Here is a 16489-nt window from a genome sequence, read left to right as displayed (position 1 = left end):
GTAATTTATTGAAGTTCCTGTTTTTCTAAAAGTGAGCTGCTTTAATTAGTGTGTTCACAGACATGACTAGAAACCATATGCAACTATGCTGTTTAGAAATTGCTGTCTGTCTTCTGGGTCAGGTAGTAGGTGAGGGCAAACTACTTTGTTCATAATATTTACTATTCAAAATACTGTATTTGAATAGTCTAAAACAATGAAATATACAGTATGGCTGGTGTAAGGACTAAAAGACCACCCCTGCCTGTCTCAAACACTCTTTAGGCCACAGAAGGACTTTGCCATGAGATAAGCACAGAAGGGAGTAACAAGATGTTTCCAACTCCAACGCCTGGCAAAGGTGAGATCTGGGTAGCACATCCTGGTTAACACATCCAGACAAAAATTCCCACTGGCAAACTGTGGAAAGAAGCAACTGCAAATACACATATCACTGGTCAAACAAAGATCACCCCAAGTTATGTGACAGATGGGCAGCTGTGACCACTGAAGATGCCCCTCCCCAGATATGCCTCCTAGGGATTAATAAATTAAGCCATTGTGACAGGAACTCAAGGTAAGATAAAGGCAGTACTATTATCTGAGCATTATCTCAGACCTAGGGGTGGGTTAAGAGAGCTGGGGGAGAAAAATGGATCACTGATAATGGACACAAAGAATGCAGAATTTATGGTTCACAAGGAAATCCAACTCAGCAACTGTGCTGAAATCAGCTCTGACTGGGTAAAAGGTAATTAGTTTTTTTGCAGGGGAATATCACAACCCACTGAACCAAGAATCACACTGACTCGAAGAGAAAGACAGCACGAGACTAACTAGCATTAGAAGCAAAGGAATCATTTAACCAATACAGGAAGAGAACTGTGTAGCCAATGAGCATTAATTCCTTTGTTTGCTAAAATGTAAAAATAGTGAAAAGTTTTGAACCACCTCAGGACACACCACCACCAAGAAGCCCAGGGCGAAGAAAGACCAACAGCATGCCACTGGATCGACGTGTGGGGACTATCTCCTGCTTTACATCTCCCTCCCTTCCCCCCCCTCACCCCCTTTTACTGTTAAATAAAATGTGTATTATTGACTTTAGCATATGGTCTCAGGTCACTAATCAGATCGTAACAGTTGGTTTTACCTGTACTGATTTATTTTAAGTAGGACCAAATATTTATTTTGCCTGTTTCTGACAGCAGTCAATACCCAACAATTAGGGAAAACAAGGAGGAAAGGAAACTTGGCAAATACAGCGTGATAATTCAAGTGGTGCAGTACTCAGTTTCTAGCATTCTGCATGTTAGTCCTTCTGAGCTAAAGCTACTCTGGACTGCTGTGCTTAATAGTTCCTGATGTACATTCTTTAGCTACCTATCTCAGCCTTATATGAAATTCATTCACATCTTCGGTTTAATTGTCCATTGTCCAAGAAAACATTTCTGTTAGTATGTTTTAAGCAACTGGACAGTATTTCACATGGGACACAAAGAATATACTCCTCTCTTTCCTTCCATAGGGGACACAAAATTACAAGTATTTTTACTGTATTGTCTTAATTTTCTTGATTTTCCACCATCTGAGTATTACTCTATTAAAATATCCCATATGCATAACCTATTGCCAATTGCTGCACATTGCCCCCATTCTCTGCCACATCAGTAGATATACACTACACTTTTTGAGCTGGGGTAATGGAAGAACTGATGATGTAAGAGTATTGCTGATTTTTATAGTATCTTATTGTTTATGTTTTCTGCTTGCTCTCAACTGCATTTGTTCCCGATTGTTCTAATAAGAGTGTTTCTTCTTCAGATCTATTACTCTATAATCACTGAAGTTCACTTGCTGCTTTGTCAGCATCTGCCAGTATCTCCCTTTAACAACAGGATTTTTTTCAAAGACATTAATCCAGAAAAAAAAAGTAATCAAACCACTTTTTAACCTAAGAAATTTCTTTCCTTAGAAGTCTTTGTTAAAACACCTTGTTGAAACATGGATGGAAATTCAGTTATGTTCTACTGACTTCTTATATTTATTTATCTGCATGCTGCAATAGACCTGCAAAGGATGGTTTCTCTTTATTTTATTTCAAATAAATACACGTTCATTTTGTATTTAGTCTTCATCAGTTTTCTTGGTAGAGAAGCATGACTTGTAGACCCTCCTTGTAGCCCTTCTAAAAAACTTATGGGCTTCTTTTCAGCTTTGACCTGGTCTAGTGAAAATTGTTCCTGCCCACAGCAGGGGGGTTGAAAACAGATGATCCTTAAGGTTCCATCTAACCCAAATTATTCTACGATTCTTCAATTCTATGATTCCTTTGTGTCTTCAGCTAGCTTAGTTCATGTAAGAATCTGTAGTCCATTAAGTTTATATTTGAGTTAATTTTGAATTTTTTCAAGTGTTCTGTGACCACTGTTTACTCTTGGGCATTTATTGCTATTTATTTTCTATTAAGAAAAAGAATTCTACTGATTCCTTCATTTAACATCATTATTCCATTTAAAATATTACACAGTAGGGTCAACTGAAGTTCTCCCTAGAGAAAACTGATGCAAAGAACAAATTTAACTTTATGGCTATGACTTATCTTCTTGGCAGGCATTGATAATCCATGTCTTCTCTGGCAGGATTAGAGCTTTTGAGATGGCTGAAAAAGACGAAGTGTAGATCCTCCTTTGCATTTCCTAAGATGATTGCTATCCTTTTTAAGTGATCAGTAAAGTGCTCTAATGGTCTTCATATATGGGAATAGAATTTCAATCCCCGAAAAAATTATGCTGTTTATTGACAAGGTCTGTCTACTTACTCTGTCTTAAATACAATTTATAACCTTTTATCACAGTATTCCAGTCATTTCTGCTAGGAAGTTTCATAAATGCCCAAAATGTCAGTAACACAAAGGGAAATGAGGCATCCTACATAATCATTTTTGGATTTTAGATGTTTAGTATTAGCATATAAGTACATCTTTATTCATCAACTTTTCTCTTGCTCTCCTTCTTAAATTTTGGGAGGATTCACTCATTCTCAATTGAATTTTGCTAATTTATTTCTTATCTTTTTCATAACTACATGTCAAAGGAAAGCTGTATACTCTCTGTTCCTTCAAAATCTAGTCCTTAGCTAAAAAGTGCAAAAAGTTAAGAGGGTATTTGAAGTGCCTGCATCATGACTATTTTGGGTAGATGATTGTTGTAGGTCCCTTCCAACTGAAATAGTCTATTCTATTCTAACAGATTCAGAAGGGCCTGTCCTTTTTCATAGTTCAGACTTTTTAAAAGTGCTTCCCATTCCTAACTTCCTAGACTAAATATAATTTTCCAAACAAAACACAGACTTTTTAAGTCCTAGCAATATTGTCCAAAAGCTCTCATGGATATATTTTCCTCTACCTTCCTGGCAATATTTGATCTCTTGCCTTCAGGACCAATATCCTAGTTCTCCTGTTGTGCTATCTGTTTCTTCAGGGACCAAACTTACGTTTCGTACTGTAGACACACCATGCTGGTGGTGCAATACATCTCCCAAAAACACATTGAGCTGAGAAAAAATGGCATCACCACCAACAATAAATAGAATAACCTCAACAACGAAATACCCAACCTTACAAAAAATTAGTACCAACACTGGAAGGTTAAGATAACCCACAGTGGCCAGAGAAGGCCTGAAGCTAAATTGCAAACTCTTAGGTTGCAGTGAATCTAATGAAGACAGAACTGTCCCTAACACAGGAAAAACCAGTACATGCACTCAGCCTCAGGGTCCCTTGCCATGTCTTGTGCAATAGGATGAGATGAATCAAGAGGACCGTGTCCTGAGTCCCCCAGCCTCTGTACATAACAAAGCAGTCTTCCAGCTAGGTAACAACCTAACCATGCATGCAGAGCAAATTTCAACCTGTCTGCTCATATTTCTGCTTCCAGATTAGTCTTGGTGCTAAGCATATATGGCCAGCATTTGCTAAAAGAATGGTTTTTTTCCTGTTTAAATTATTACCTTCATGTCACTAGCTGTTCTTATGAAAGACAGGCAGTAAAGTTGGCTGCATGATTTGGAATAAATAATGAGAAAAAGAATTTTTTCAAAAATAACACCAGAAAACAGTTTTCATGAGCTATGAATCTCATTTCTGAAATAACAGAAATTTTCTGGTTCTGCGGTACCATGTATAAAAACATTCACAATGGTAATGCATACACAAGAAAAAAAAAGAGACACGGGGTGACAGACGTTTTTCTAAGAGACTCTGACATAAAAATACCATGTAACACTAGGGTGCTTAACATTCCTATTATAACTGCTTTTCACTAAGTTAAGAAATTCATATACAGTGTAAAACCTGACAGTAAGCATTTTTTTCCTCATTCATTCCACTTCAGAGGAACCCTTTAATTGGACTGCTCATGTATTTAATTTTTGAGAGGAAAAACAAGCTATATTTTTCAAAAATACATGCTACAAACTAGACAGAAGTTATGCAAAGAAATTTAAAATTTAAAGCAATGCAGTTAAACTACTTAGGGATTTTTGTTCTGTTTTTTAAGAGTGCTCTAAAGGATATTGACATTTTTGCTACAAACTTATCGTGCTTATCTTCAGGAACTGGAAAAGTCTGCAAATCCTTCTCAAGCTGCTGAAGTTGCCTCTCCATATGTTTAAGGCTCTTCTCCAGGTTTTCTGCTGAGACTAAAATACACAACATTCATTCTGTTAACACACTAAACAAAAACCATAGTTTTCAAAATACACGAGTTAAAACCTTACCCAAGTCAGCATACTACATTGTTAATTCTGAAATAAAAGCACACTGAACAAATTACAATGCAAGATGAGGAGGTCATGCTACAACGTTCAGCTCCCCTTACTTAGGCAGATTTCTTATTCTGATTAGATGTATGCTGTTTGAATGCTGTATTTTCATTTGTTTTTATGCCCAAGGTTTTGCATTGCAATTAACACTCCGTTTTAAATAACCTGAGATATACATATGCCAGTCTGTCTTTTCTGATTAACCAAAGGACAAGTTTTCAACATATTCGAAGAACCACAAAGCTTTTTGCCATCTCATTCTGTTAGAACAGAAAATATAAACATTTGTATGGAAGATCATGAAGAAAGTAAGATTCTCAAACACAGAAAATGGGGCTATTAAACACCTATGCATGAAACCTAAACCTCAATTCTCTACCACTATGTGTGATAAAAAACTCAACAATTTGTCAGAGCAAAAGTGCTTGCCAAGCACTTGAAGGGGTACAAGAGAGCAACACATGGACTTAGGTAAAAAAAAGGAGTGGAGCTGAAACATCGGGGATTTACAGAAGGATGTAGAAAAAGTGCAAATTTTCTTGCCAGGAAAAGAGAACTACAACTTTCATCCATTTGAAGCAACACATGTAAAGTGGAAAGCTTGATCTGCAAATAGCTGATTGAAATATCAAGATGACCAGGACCAGAGTAATCTGAAGATAACTTGTTAGCATGTATTCTATCTTAGATCTATATTATTGCCATGAGTTCAAACTTAATTCTGATTATTTATGAAGTCAACTTTAGTTAAGTTTGATAGGAGCAATATATAAAGATGTAAGAACACACTGTGAATTCTAGTCTAATGAGGGTTTTTCTCTTTTTAATTATTTATTTAATTCATAATATACTGTACCTGTAAAGGTATAGTTACCTTCATCTTCATCTTAAAAAAAAAAACCTCCTTGGAGAAAGTCTGTGTCCCTATGTTACTAGGATCTGTAGTGGATCCATAATTTCATCTACCAAATAGTTATGTGAGAGAAAATATAAAATACATAGTATAAACACAATTCTCTGATAAAAGCCTGACAGAGACCCCAAATGACCAGAGTAAAATGCTGCATAGCAACTACAATCCCATTCATAGCAGAATGGTTAACACAACTCTAAAATGATCCATGGCAATGTGACAAATTGCCTCATAATCACCATTTTTGAAAGTCTCTGGTTACTCAAAAAACAGTTTCTCAATTGTATGTTAGACTTGCAGATTTTCACTCAGCAATTGGTAAACCCAAATCATCACCAGTTAGGCCAGTTGGCTTCAGTAATTTAAAAAACTGCTTTGTTTGGGGAGCATAGCTAAAATTAGAAGCTGACAATATTGACTAAGACAAGTTTCAGTCTTCACTGGTCCCAGAAACAAACCTGATTTTAATAGAAAGTCATACTTCTGCTGTCATGAGAAGCATCTGAGGGTTTGGCACACACCATTTTAAGTCACTGATCTACTTAGAAAGCTGCTACGAAACGCAATTACAACAACTTACGCCTAATGTAATTATTGATAGGACTCTTCACAAGACCATTTATCTTGCATAAAGAGTTCATAGTATAAATTAGTGTGACATATACCTATAGTACATATAGTCATATACATAATGTCAAAATCATGAGAGCTGGCAAGTAACAGAGATTTAAAAACAATACAAAAGCCCAACCCACCAAAAACTCCTCTATACCAATTGCAGGTGGCAGCTGAGTAACACCTACACTATTTTACCCAGATGAGAAACCCAGCAAAATAACTCAGTGCCTAGAGCTGATTAATAGGTTCTGTACAAGAGATTTTAAAGCTCTTGCTTCCAGAAAAGCCAGTTTTTCACTCTAGTACTTCAGTTTTTTTGACACTGAACATTTACATATTTGATCAAGAATCTTTATATCTGTATTTTGCCCTGAAGAGGTTTTTTCCTCTGTCATGATCTTAAATTGTTTTAGAACTTAAGATTTCAGCAAATCTTTGCTTTTAGCATTGTAAAACTATTAGATATATTTCCCTTTACGACTGTATTTCTAATGATAGCCTCAAGTAAAGGCTAGTTCACAATATGCTGCTATTAAGTTTGGTACTGTTGTCTTTGCAGCTTTCAATTTAGTGAAAACAGATTAAAAAAAAAATCAAACCTCTAAATATAATCAGCTCTTCCAAAAAAAGATCATATAAAATACTTGCCAACCTTTTATTGTGTCCCTTTGAAAGGCATGGTATAAAATCTGAAGGGATATAGAAGAATGGCAGAAAAGGGAAAAAAACTCGTTAACTTTAACCCCTAATCCTGGAAGGATTCAGAAATAAACCCAAGCCAAACTGAAGTACACAACTCATATGCTAGTTAAAAAACAAAGTCAAACCCTGGGGTTTTGAATGTTAGAGAGCCCACAAAACCAAGCTGTTCACTGAATACAATGCATGTGTGCCTAAACAATCTCCTAACTTACACCCAATCATACCCCCAAAACTCCCAAAGCTCTCTTCCAAAATGGCTCCTGCTATTGTCAGCAATAATTAGATTTCCCACCATCTGCTTTTTATGGTTAAAACAACTTCATTCTTAGGGCTTCCTCTTCTGAATCTGTTTTTTCTAATATTACAATTATTCCGGAAGCCTCTTCAACTGCTTCTCTTTTCAAATATTTCTGCACAGTATTTCAGGTGATGACTCACCAGCCCTTTAATTTCTGCATTACAATTTCTCCAGTTCTTCTGGGAATACCTTATCTGATTAACTTCCAATAAAATATCCTTTTTTTCTTGGCCAAAGCCCTTATTACAGTATCAAGATGCATGATCTTGTACTTCATGCTATTGATTTTAATTTCTTTTATTCTGCTTCCTCAGGATCACTCAGTGATGACAACCCAATACCCATCTCATCTGGCAAACTATCTAACCCTGTGTCAGATACAGTCATTGGTGCAATACCACAATTTTATATATATTTTTTTGGCCACATTCCTTTTAAGACAGTACTTTGTTTCTTCTACTTTTTATTCTAATGAATATTCTCCCTTTGTACATAATACCAAGTGCTTTACTGAAGTCAACATAGATTTCATGGGATTGAAAAAAAAGAAAAAAAATAATAACCAAAGATAGCAATAAATTCAATTTTATTTTACGCTACTCTGATTAACCTCTACTGTGGATTATTCTTTCCCCTGTAACTTTCATATCAATAAAGTCAGATAAAGAGATATGGAATTGCTCAAATCACTCTTTTTTCAATTTCTTAAATATTCTATAGTAAGACATTACTACAGCCACAGCAAACTTGGTAAGAAATGTACTTACTAAACTTCTAGTTTTATCTCAGTTACCTCAGGATGCAGAATATGAAACAGGTGTTTACAGTATGAGAATACAGCACTCTGATTTTTTTTCCTTCAACAAATTTCTGTGGAGACTTTTTGCTCCACTCTGTCCCATCCCCAGATCATTATACTTGCTTAAAATTAAAACAATATTTCATCTAGCTTTGAAATTTTACCTGTTTTATCTTAAATACTAGAAATAATTCTCCAAAGTGAAGCAATACTCACATGGTCTCTCATTTCTATTGCTGCAAACCTTTTGCTACTTTTTGCATCAGTTGTTATTTCAGAAATCTTACGTGCCCATCCTGTATGACAATTTGCTTGGCTGTTGCTATCTCCTTATCATGATGCTCTTCCTCTTGCCTACAGGTACTTTGCTTCCCTTGTGCTATTATGGCCCCTTTATTCTGAGAGAGTAACAAACTGACCTCTAGCCTGATAGAGAAAATTATACCATATTATTTAAAAAAAATCTGGAAATATACTATTGGTTTTGCCATGTGAAAATCACACTGGACTGATTGAGTTTACTGAATAATTCTCTAAAATTGTTCTCATACTATTAATGCAGCATTTAAAAGTGAAATTAAATGACAAAATATAGCCCAAAGCAGCCCAATAACGAACAAGAAAAACCCCACCCATATTTTCAGGTGGATTTAGAGCACTAACAAAGAAATATTACAGAGGAAAAGTATTGAGGGTTTCTGCAAACACCAGCAAAGATCTGAAATATCCATTAAGACTAGCATAAGATCTATTCAGATACACTCAGTGTCACACAGCACTGAAAATACAGTATTTATGCTTTTTTTCTCCCAAAATAATGATTTCCCTTGTCTCTATAGCAATTTCTTGGCTTTCTTGCCTTTCTTTCCCCTTTCTTCTTTGTGCATGTGCGTGCCTAAGGTGCATACAACACTCTTTTTGAGATCTTTTTTCCCTCAAAGCCCTGACATTGCCACTGGCTCTTTAGCATTCAGTCTTTCCCTTCTGTAGCCAGACCAGACTTCAGTTGCACACATGAAAAAAAGCAGCTAAGTAGGATTTTTGTCGCCTATTTTGAATTCAAATATGAGCACACTAACGTAGTGTAATTGCTAAACGATGTGGAAGCATTTTTGTACACAGTTCAACAGTAATAATATTACTATCATCAGTAGTAATAGGCCTCAGATCTTATAGCAGCTATGCCCTGTACTACCTCCACAAGAGCCCTGGCCTGCAGGACTTGTTATAAACTTCAAGAACCTCCTGAGTGAAATGCAGTCTGACACCACATCTCTTTTTATAATGTACGGTTTAAGCTCAGAACTTGTAAATATGGGAAACAGCTGAAGACAGAAACACCTGAATGACAATTCACTGTTGTCAGTTATTCCTCACTGAGCTGCTACCAAAAGAAAGAAGCAGCTGCTAACACAAGCAGGAAAAAATGGCCAAGCAACAGGATATGGCACTAGCTCCGAGTAGAGGGATCAAGGTCCCCCAGCGTTGCACAGCACACAGTGATATGGTACAGTGGTGGACCAAGATCTGTCAAGAGACAAAACCATCTTATAAAAGAAATGAAATTCAGAGGGAGCAGAAAGAAGTCCCTTGCATCAGTTGCAGCTTCCCTTGCTGAAGAGTTCTTGAGCCTCCTCACCTGCTTCCTTGGGGACTCAGACCACTAAGTGCTGAGCTGACTGCAGTGTGTTGTACACTTGCAGATATTTTAGGTTATAATTGTGAATAACTAACTGCTTTGAATATGCAGTGAGAGTGGTTAATAATGATTCACAATGAACTATTAGCATGAAGGGCAATGAAGATCAGTCTAGTAGTGTTTAAAATAAAAATTTAAAAGTGGTCACTTTTATCAGTCTTCTACCCAACCTCGCCACTTTAACTCCGTAAGGTACAGAGGTAGCAAGACACAAGTCTACATGTCCATCTAAATGCACTTTGCACCTTCCTACTCATTAAGATTAAGCTTTCTTACCTTCAAGTGTCTATACACCTGCACAATGCATTCAACATTTTTTTAATTGCCTTTTCCACCATTTTAAGGTTCCTCTTGCAATTGATTTCTGCATCACCCATTTGATATTTTTTGTCTTTCAGTAGATATCTACATTTTTCCCCTACAGAATATATAATTTTGCTTTATTCTCATTATCACTTAAAACATCAATGAAAACTTTCATTAACATCCAGACATTTATACCCCCTTGACTGAGTATGAAATTAGAAGTACTGAACAGCTTTATCTGAATATTGGACTGTTTACATATCTGTCTACACCATGTTTAAATAACACATGGCTCAAGGACTGCACCAGGTATTGGCCCTGATCCGCCACTTAACAGGATCACCACAAGATGATAGAGAAAGCAAGCTACTTGCACAGACTACTGGCATACTTCAATATCATATTAGAAACTGAAGCACTATTTTGGTAAAAATGTGCAAATATTCAAGCTCTTGCTTGGTATTTGATTTGCTAATTAATGCTTGTAAAACATGCATATATTTCTATGCCTTAAAGAAACAGAGTATTTCACTTACTTTTTAGGAGTTCATGGCATAATCAGAACTCAAAATTACTTGTCACATAACACTTCTGCACATAACTTATAGCCACAAACATTAAAGAGATTATTTACAAAACAACAGTATTGCATATGTTCCATTGGCTCTTAAAGCTATATTTTTTATATCATGAAATGCACTTACCAAAAAAAAAACCCAAAATAAAAGACAAGGTACAAGGAGGTGTGTTTAACTACTCATTTTCAGTAAGTTAAATTTATTATTAAATGGTTCAAATTAGAACATGTAAGAATATGTCAAATCTGCAGTGTGCTGATATAGGACTTGTGTCCCAATAGAGCAAGAGTTGTTGATCCATTACAAGTATAGACAGCACTGCAAAAAACCATGAATAAATACAAAAATGCAGAACTATTTAAAGGTTTACTTTAAACCACATCACCTTGAATTCCCCTTTTCAAATATCCAATGCTCCTGGTATGCTATCTTAAGTATTGGAGTGGCATATTTTTGTCTTAAATGGTACATTTCCTGTAAATAGATACGAATTTTTAGCCTAAGATTTTCAAAGTTAAAAGCCAACTTTTTTTCAAATAATTAAAAAAAACAGTAGCCACAAAATAACAAGCTTTTTCAGTCTTGTGAAAGAATCTCTTCCACACAACTTAGAGCTTGAAATAGACTTCTAACCTAAGAACTGCATTAATGGACAAATATTTACTTTGTAACTTCCTCTATTGCTTAGTACTCTACCATATTGCAAAATTAGTGACTAAAACCATTATGTACTTTCTCAGTCTTGACATCAAACAGCAAGAAAAGAGATGACTTTCAAAAACTTTTTCTTCCTTTTAAACAGCAGTATCTCAATCCTCTTTTTCCATATGGAATTCTTCGTCATTACTTTGCTATACTTCAGTATTTATTTTAAGGCTTTACAGTTAATATTTCTCGTTTGAAAGCCAAATGAACTCAACACCTATTACTGTTTATTTCTTAAGCCGTAAAATTTTGTGTTTTCTATTTTGAGCATCATTTATACAATCATCATTATGAGCAATCTATCTCTGTCTTTAAGAATACAGATGCTTTTTTTTCCACCAACAAATACACATTTTTTTCACTTGTTTTAAGGAATGCTTAGCTTGTTTAGCTGCCTCTAGACTAACTCATAAGAGTATTCAATAGCTAAGGAAAATATACACTGGCTTCTTACCATATAAAGGAAGGCATAAGATACATTTGATACTTTTCTTGGGTAGTGTCTTGATATGCAGCCAAGTGGCTTAGAGAACAAGAAACTAAAAGTTCTCAAAGCTGCAAGGAATAAAGTGATTTTCCAGTCAGCGGACTTCTCAAAATGGACTTCTGGTTTGGTACCAAGACTCCTGATTATAATTCATAGCCATCATTCTTGAAAACTATCATCTGAGGTAGAGAAATCCCACACATAACATTAAAAAAAGGGAAATTAACTTTGCATTTTAAAAAAGGAATTCTCAAACAAAAAAAAAACCCTAAGATAAAACTGTTTCCCTATTAGCTCCAAACACTTTTTGAGGTAGATTTCTGAATGGGCTACCATTCCATAGAATCATAGAATAGTATGGCTTTGAAAGGACTTTAGATCTTCTAGTTTTAACACCCCTGCCATGGGCAGGGACACCTTCCACTAGATCAGGTTGCTCAAAGCTCCATCCAGCCTGATCTTTAACACCTCTGGGAATGCGGAGTCCACAACCTCTCTGCGCAATCTGTTCCAGTGAGTCACAAGCCTCACTGTGAAGAATTTCTTCCTAATGTCTAATCTAAACCTGCCCCCTTTCAGCTTAAGGCCATTCCTCCTTGTCCTGTCACTACACGCACTTGTCAAAATTCCCTCTCCAACTCTCTTGCTGGAGATCTCTTTAGGTAGAGGAAGGTGCAGTAAAAGTCTCTCTGGAACCTTCTCTCCTCCAGGCTGAACATCCCCAACCCTCAGCCTGTCTTCACAAACAGAGGTACTCCAGCCCTCTGATGATCGTCATGGTCCACCTCTGGACTCATTCCAAGAGGTCCATGTTCTTATGTTGGAGGCCCCAGAGCTGGACACAGAATTCCAGGTGGGGTCTCACAAGAGCAGAGTAGAATGGCAGAACCACCTCCCTTGACCTGCCCACCACACCTCTTTTGATGCAGCTCAGCTTACACCTTGTGGTTGGGATTACCCTGACCCAGGTTCAGGACCTTGTACTTGGCCTTGATGAACTTCAAAAGGCCCACCTCCCAAGCTTGTCCAGGTTCCTCTGGATAGTATCCCTTCCCTCCACTGTCAACTGCATCACAGAGCTTAATGTTGCTGGCAAAGTTGCTGAGGGTGCACTTGATCCCACTGTGCATGTCACTGACAAAGATGTTAAATAACGCCAGTTCCAATACCAGTTCCCTGAGGAACACCACTCATCACTCACTGGTCTCCACACGGATCTTGAGCCATGGACTGCATCTCTCTCAGTGTGACCATTGAGCCAATTTTCTATCCACTGACTGGTCTATCTATGAAATCCAGGTCTTTCCACTCCAGATAAGAATGTTGTGCAGGACAGCAGTCAAATGCTTTGAAAAGACCACATAGATGACATCTTTTGTCCTTCCCTCATCCACCACTGCTGTAACCTCCATCATAGGTGGACACCAAATTTTTCAGGCATGATTTGCTTTTAGTGAAACCATGTTGTTTGTCACCAAACACTTCATTATTTTCCATGTCCTTTAGCCTAGTTTCCAGATGGATCAGCTCCATTATTCTGCCAGGCACTCAGGCAAGAGTCAACAGATTGTAGTTCCCTGGGTCTTCCTTATTTGCCTTTCTAAATATGAAAGTTATGTTTCCTCTTTTCCAATCAGTGGGAACATCTCCAGACTGCCATGAATTCTGAAATATGATGGACAGTGGCTTACCCACTTCCTTGGCCAGTTCCCTCAGGACCCATGCAAGTACCTCATCAGGTCCCATGGACTTACGCATCTTCAAGGTTCCTTAAATGGTTGTGAGCCCAGTCTTTTACAGAGGGTGGTTCTTTGTTCTCTCAAACCCTGCTTTCAGCTTCTGCACTGAGTCTATTTCACACTGTAAGTCTGCTATAGGAACTGAGAAATCTGTGTCATCTGCAAGATAGTGAAACCATCTATTGATTTTGGTGCTGATAGACTATAAGAGTATGGAGTAACTCATGAAGTGTGCAATGCTTTCTGAAAGCATAGAAAAAGCGACCCAAACAAAAACAATCCTGACAGCCTGAAAATAAGAGCCTGTGAATTTGTGACCCAAATCAAAACAAAAACCCAAGCAATGTATAGCATAAATATATTATTTAATAGTACTGAGAAATTTGCCACTGACTTAGAAACTCTCTAATAAGAAAAAAACCCCTCTCTTTATGACATATAGAATGCTTACAGCATATATATTAATATTTGTCTCTCATGCTATCCTAATGATTTTAAGTGTTTTAGGTGGAGGTGTCCCATTTTTCATTAATATAGTTTAAACTTCACATTTTCAATTTGGTTCCTAGCTTTTTTTATTTTGAAGTGAAATTAATTATCTATGGAAAAAAACTAAAAAGTTTCAAAAAAGAGAAAATGAATACGTTACTTGTAAAGCTGTGATGGGTTAATGTCTTTTACAGAAAGGAAAATCTGCAGCTTTATAGTGTTATTACAATATGAAAAACTCAATACACTATTACCTGTAAGGTCTTTGTAAATTAGAGTCAATCAAGTAAAACAGCAGCCTGGATAAATGCAATATAAATCTTTACAATACCATAAAATAAGAAATTAGTAAATTGTACTGAATTACCAAAATATTTCTTGTCTGGAATACTAACAGAAAAGCAGGAAAGTGATTATGTTTGAAAGAAAAGACAGCTTTAATTATATAAATCTTCAGGAACTGTCATATCTGTAAGCTCATTAGCTGCAAGGAAAGTTCCTCCTGCTGATCTAAGAGCACTTAGAAAACAGGATTTGTTATACTTCAAAGTAAAAAGGTATCTTTAATTCATGTACTGTAACAGTGAATTAAATCTACTTCTAGTATTACAAAAGTAAAAACTAAAACTTCAGCACACAATTGAAAAAAACACCCCACAAATGAAATATCTTAAATACCCTGAAGCAAACTTCAATTGCACAGGTCACATGTCCCTTACTGTTTGCCTCTCAAAGTAAGATTTAAAAAAATACTCTTTTTTTACATACTGCGAATATTTAATAATTTATAAAATACTAGAAAATATGTTAGCTTCACCATTAACTTGGTGCAGTCACTTGTCGCTGCTCTTGAAGTCTTACAAGCTATTTTAACAGCTTACTGTACGATCACTGGACAATACTTAATGAAATGAAAGAAGCAAGAATGTTTCGTCTGAAAAGGATAAAAAGAAAATGAGTTGCTGAATGTTGTAATGTTCTAATGCTCACCATTTTGCATAAGAAATAACTTGAAATAGAAGTTTTAAGAATGAGCAAGTACAAAACAAAAAAAGATACAAGGCATGCTACAAATGGGCTGGGTGATACAAGGACAGTCATGTCAAGGAAGAATTCTAAAAAAAAAGCATCCTTTAAGTAGCTTGTTTTGAGAAACCTGTAGAAGACTGAACAATTACTTGAAGGTGATCAAGCCAAAACCAGCAAGTGCACGGCATAGTTCCATTTTTATGTATAAATATGTATGTTCAAGTTTTCTGTTAATATTGTTCAAATGGCATTTACACATCTTTCTACCACATTAATTTTGATTTATAATTTAAAGGACACCTGCAAATAATACTTTCATGCCAGATATAAAATGTGAAATTATTGAATCTGAAGACATGGATATGCAGACAGCTAATAAAACCAGTTCAATAAAAACTAGCTTGCAACAAAGGTATAGGAGAATAAAATATTCTTACCCAACTTCATTGATTTATTCTTGGGAATTACTTTAAAAAATTACTTCAGAAAACAAAGTTCAGTAAAACCATGCAGGGAATTTAATTCCACCACCTGTACAAAGCCCTAACCTTTGCCAGGACAAAAGCTAGAGAAAAGGATTTAAAATCAAGTACTGGACCAAAATACAACCTCTGTGGTTCAGGGAAAAATTGAACATTATATTAACATGATACAAAAGCAGAAAAGAGTGCTGCTGTCTCCTCACCCAACAACTTTGAGGAACAAATCAGCATATATGTGAATAGAACCTTTCTACTGGATGACAGGAGAAACCCAGGCTGACTTCCTCCCTTCTGTGCTATCAGCAGCCTGTAACCCTTAGATGTAACATTTGGATCCAGCGGTTTTCCAGATTCACTGGAAGTGTAAACTGCCTCCCTGAAATGCAAACCAGGATGGATTATTTCTGCTAAACCCTAACTTACAGTATCTTGGGATGGAGGAAATGCTCTAAGCCCATAGTATCAAAGTTCTGTTCTAAAACAAGTATTTTTTTTCTGGAATACACATATTTGACTACATAAAAGATTTTTGATGACTTCCCCTCTGTCTCAGCTCCTAGTAGTCATAATGATTGCTTGTAGTATCTGCTATGATTTCCCAGCTCTCTTAGTCAACTTGTCAGACTTCATCAGCCTATCAGTTACATGAGACCATTATGGTGGATGTGACTGAAGAGATTCACAGACTTTCTTTTTAACTGACCTTTTGGTAAGCCCAAGCAAAAACAGCCACTTCATTAAAAATTTACTGTACAAAAGTCAGTGCATATTAAATCAACTTGCTTCATAGAAATGTACTTTTGCAGGAGTACTAAAAGGTTCAAAAAACCTCCACGAGTTAC

At 36.3% G+C, this 16489-nt stretch overlaps 1 protein-coding gene across 2 annotated transcripts in view; it reads right to left on the bottom strand.

Annotated features, from left to right (window-relative positions):
* Window positions 1-16489, bottom strand: part of DIAPH3 (diaphanous related formin 3) — a 200974-nt gene that overhangs the window by 83500 nt on the left and 100985 nt on the right. For both annotated transcript variants that reach the window (XM_008633134.2, XM_017733559.1), the window contains exon 22: window positions 4556-4680. In XM_008633134.2, the coding sequence (XP_008631356.1) occupies window positions 4556-4680 (125 nt within the window). The remainder of the gene's footprint in view (window positions 1-4555; window positions 4681-16489) is intronic.

This window comes from Corvus brachyrhynchos, unplaced genomic scaffold (assembly GCF_000691975.1).
Source record: "Corvus brachyrhynchos isolate BGI_N302 unplaced genomic scaffold, ASM69197v1 scaffold202, whole genome shotgun sequence".
Taxonomy (NCBI): Eukaryota; Metazoa; Chordata; class Aves; order Passeriformes; family Corvidae; genus Corvus; species Corvus brachyrhynchos.
Note: the sequence above shows the minus strand (reverse complement) of the source record. Positions and strands in the feature narration are given on the sequence as shown.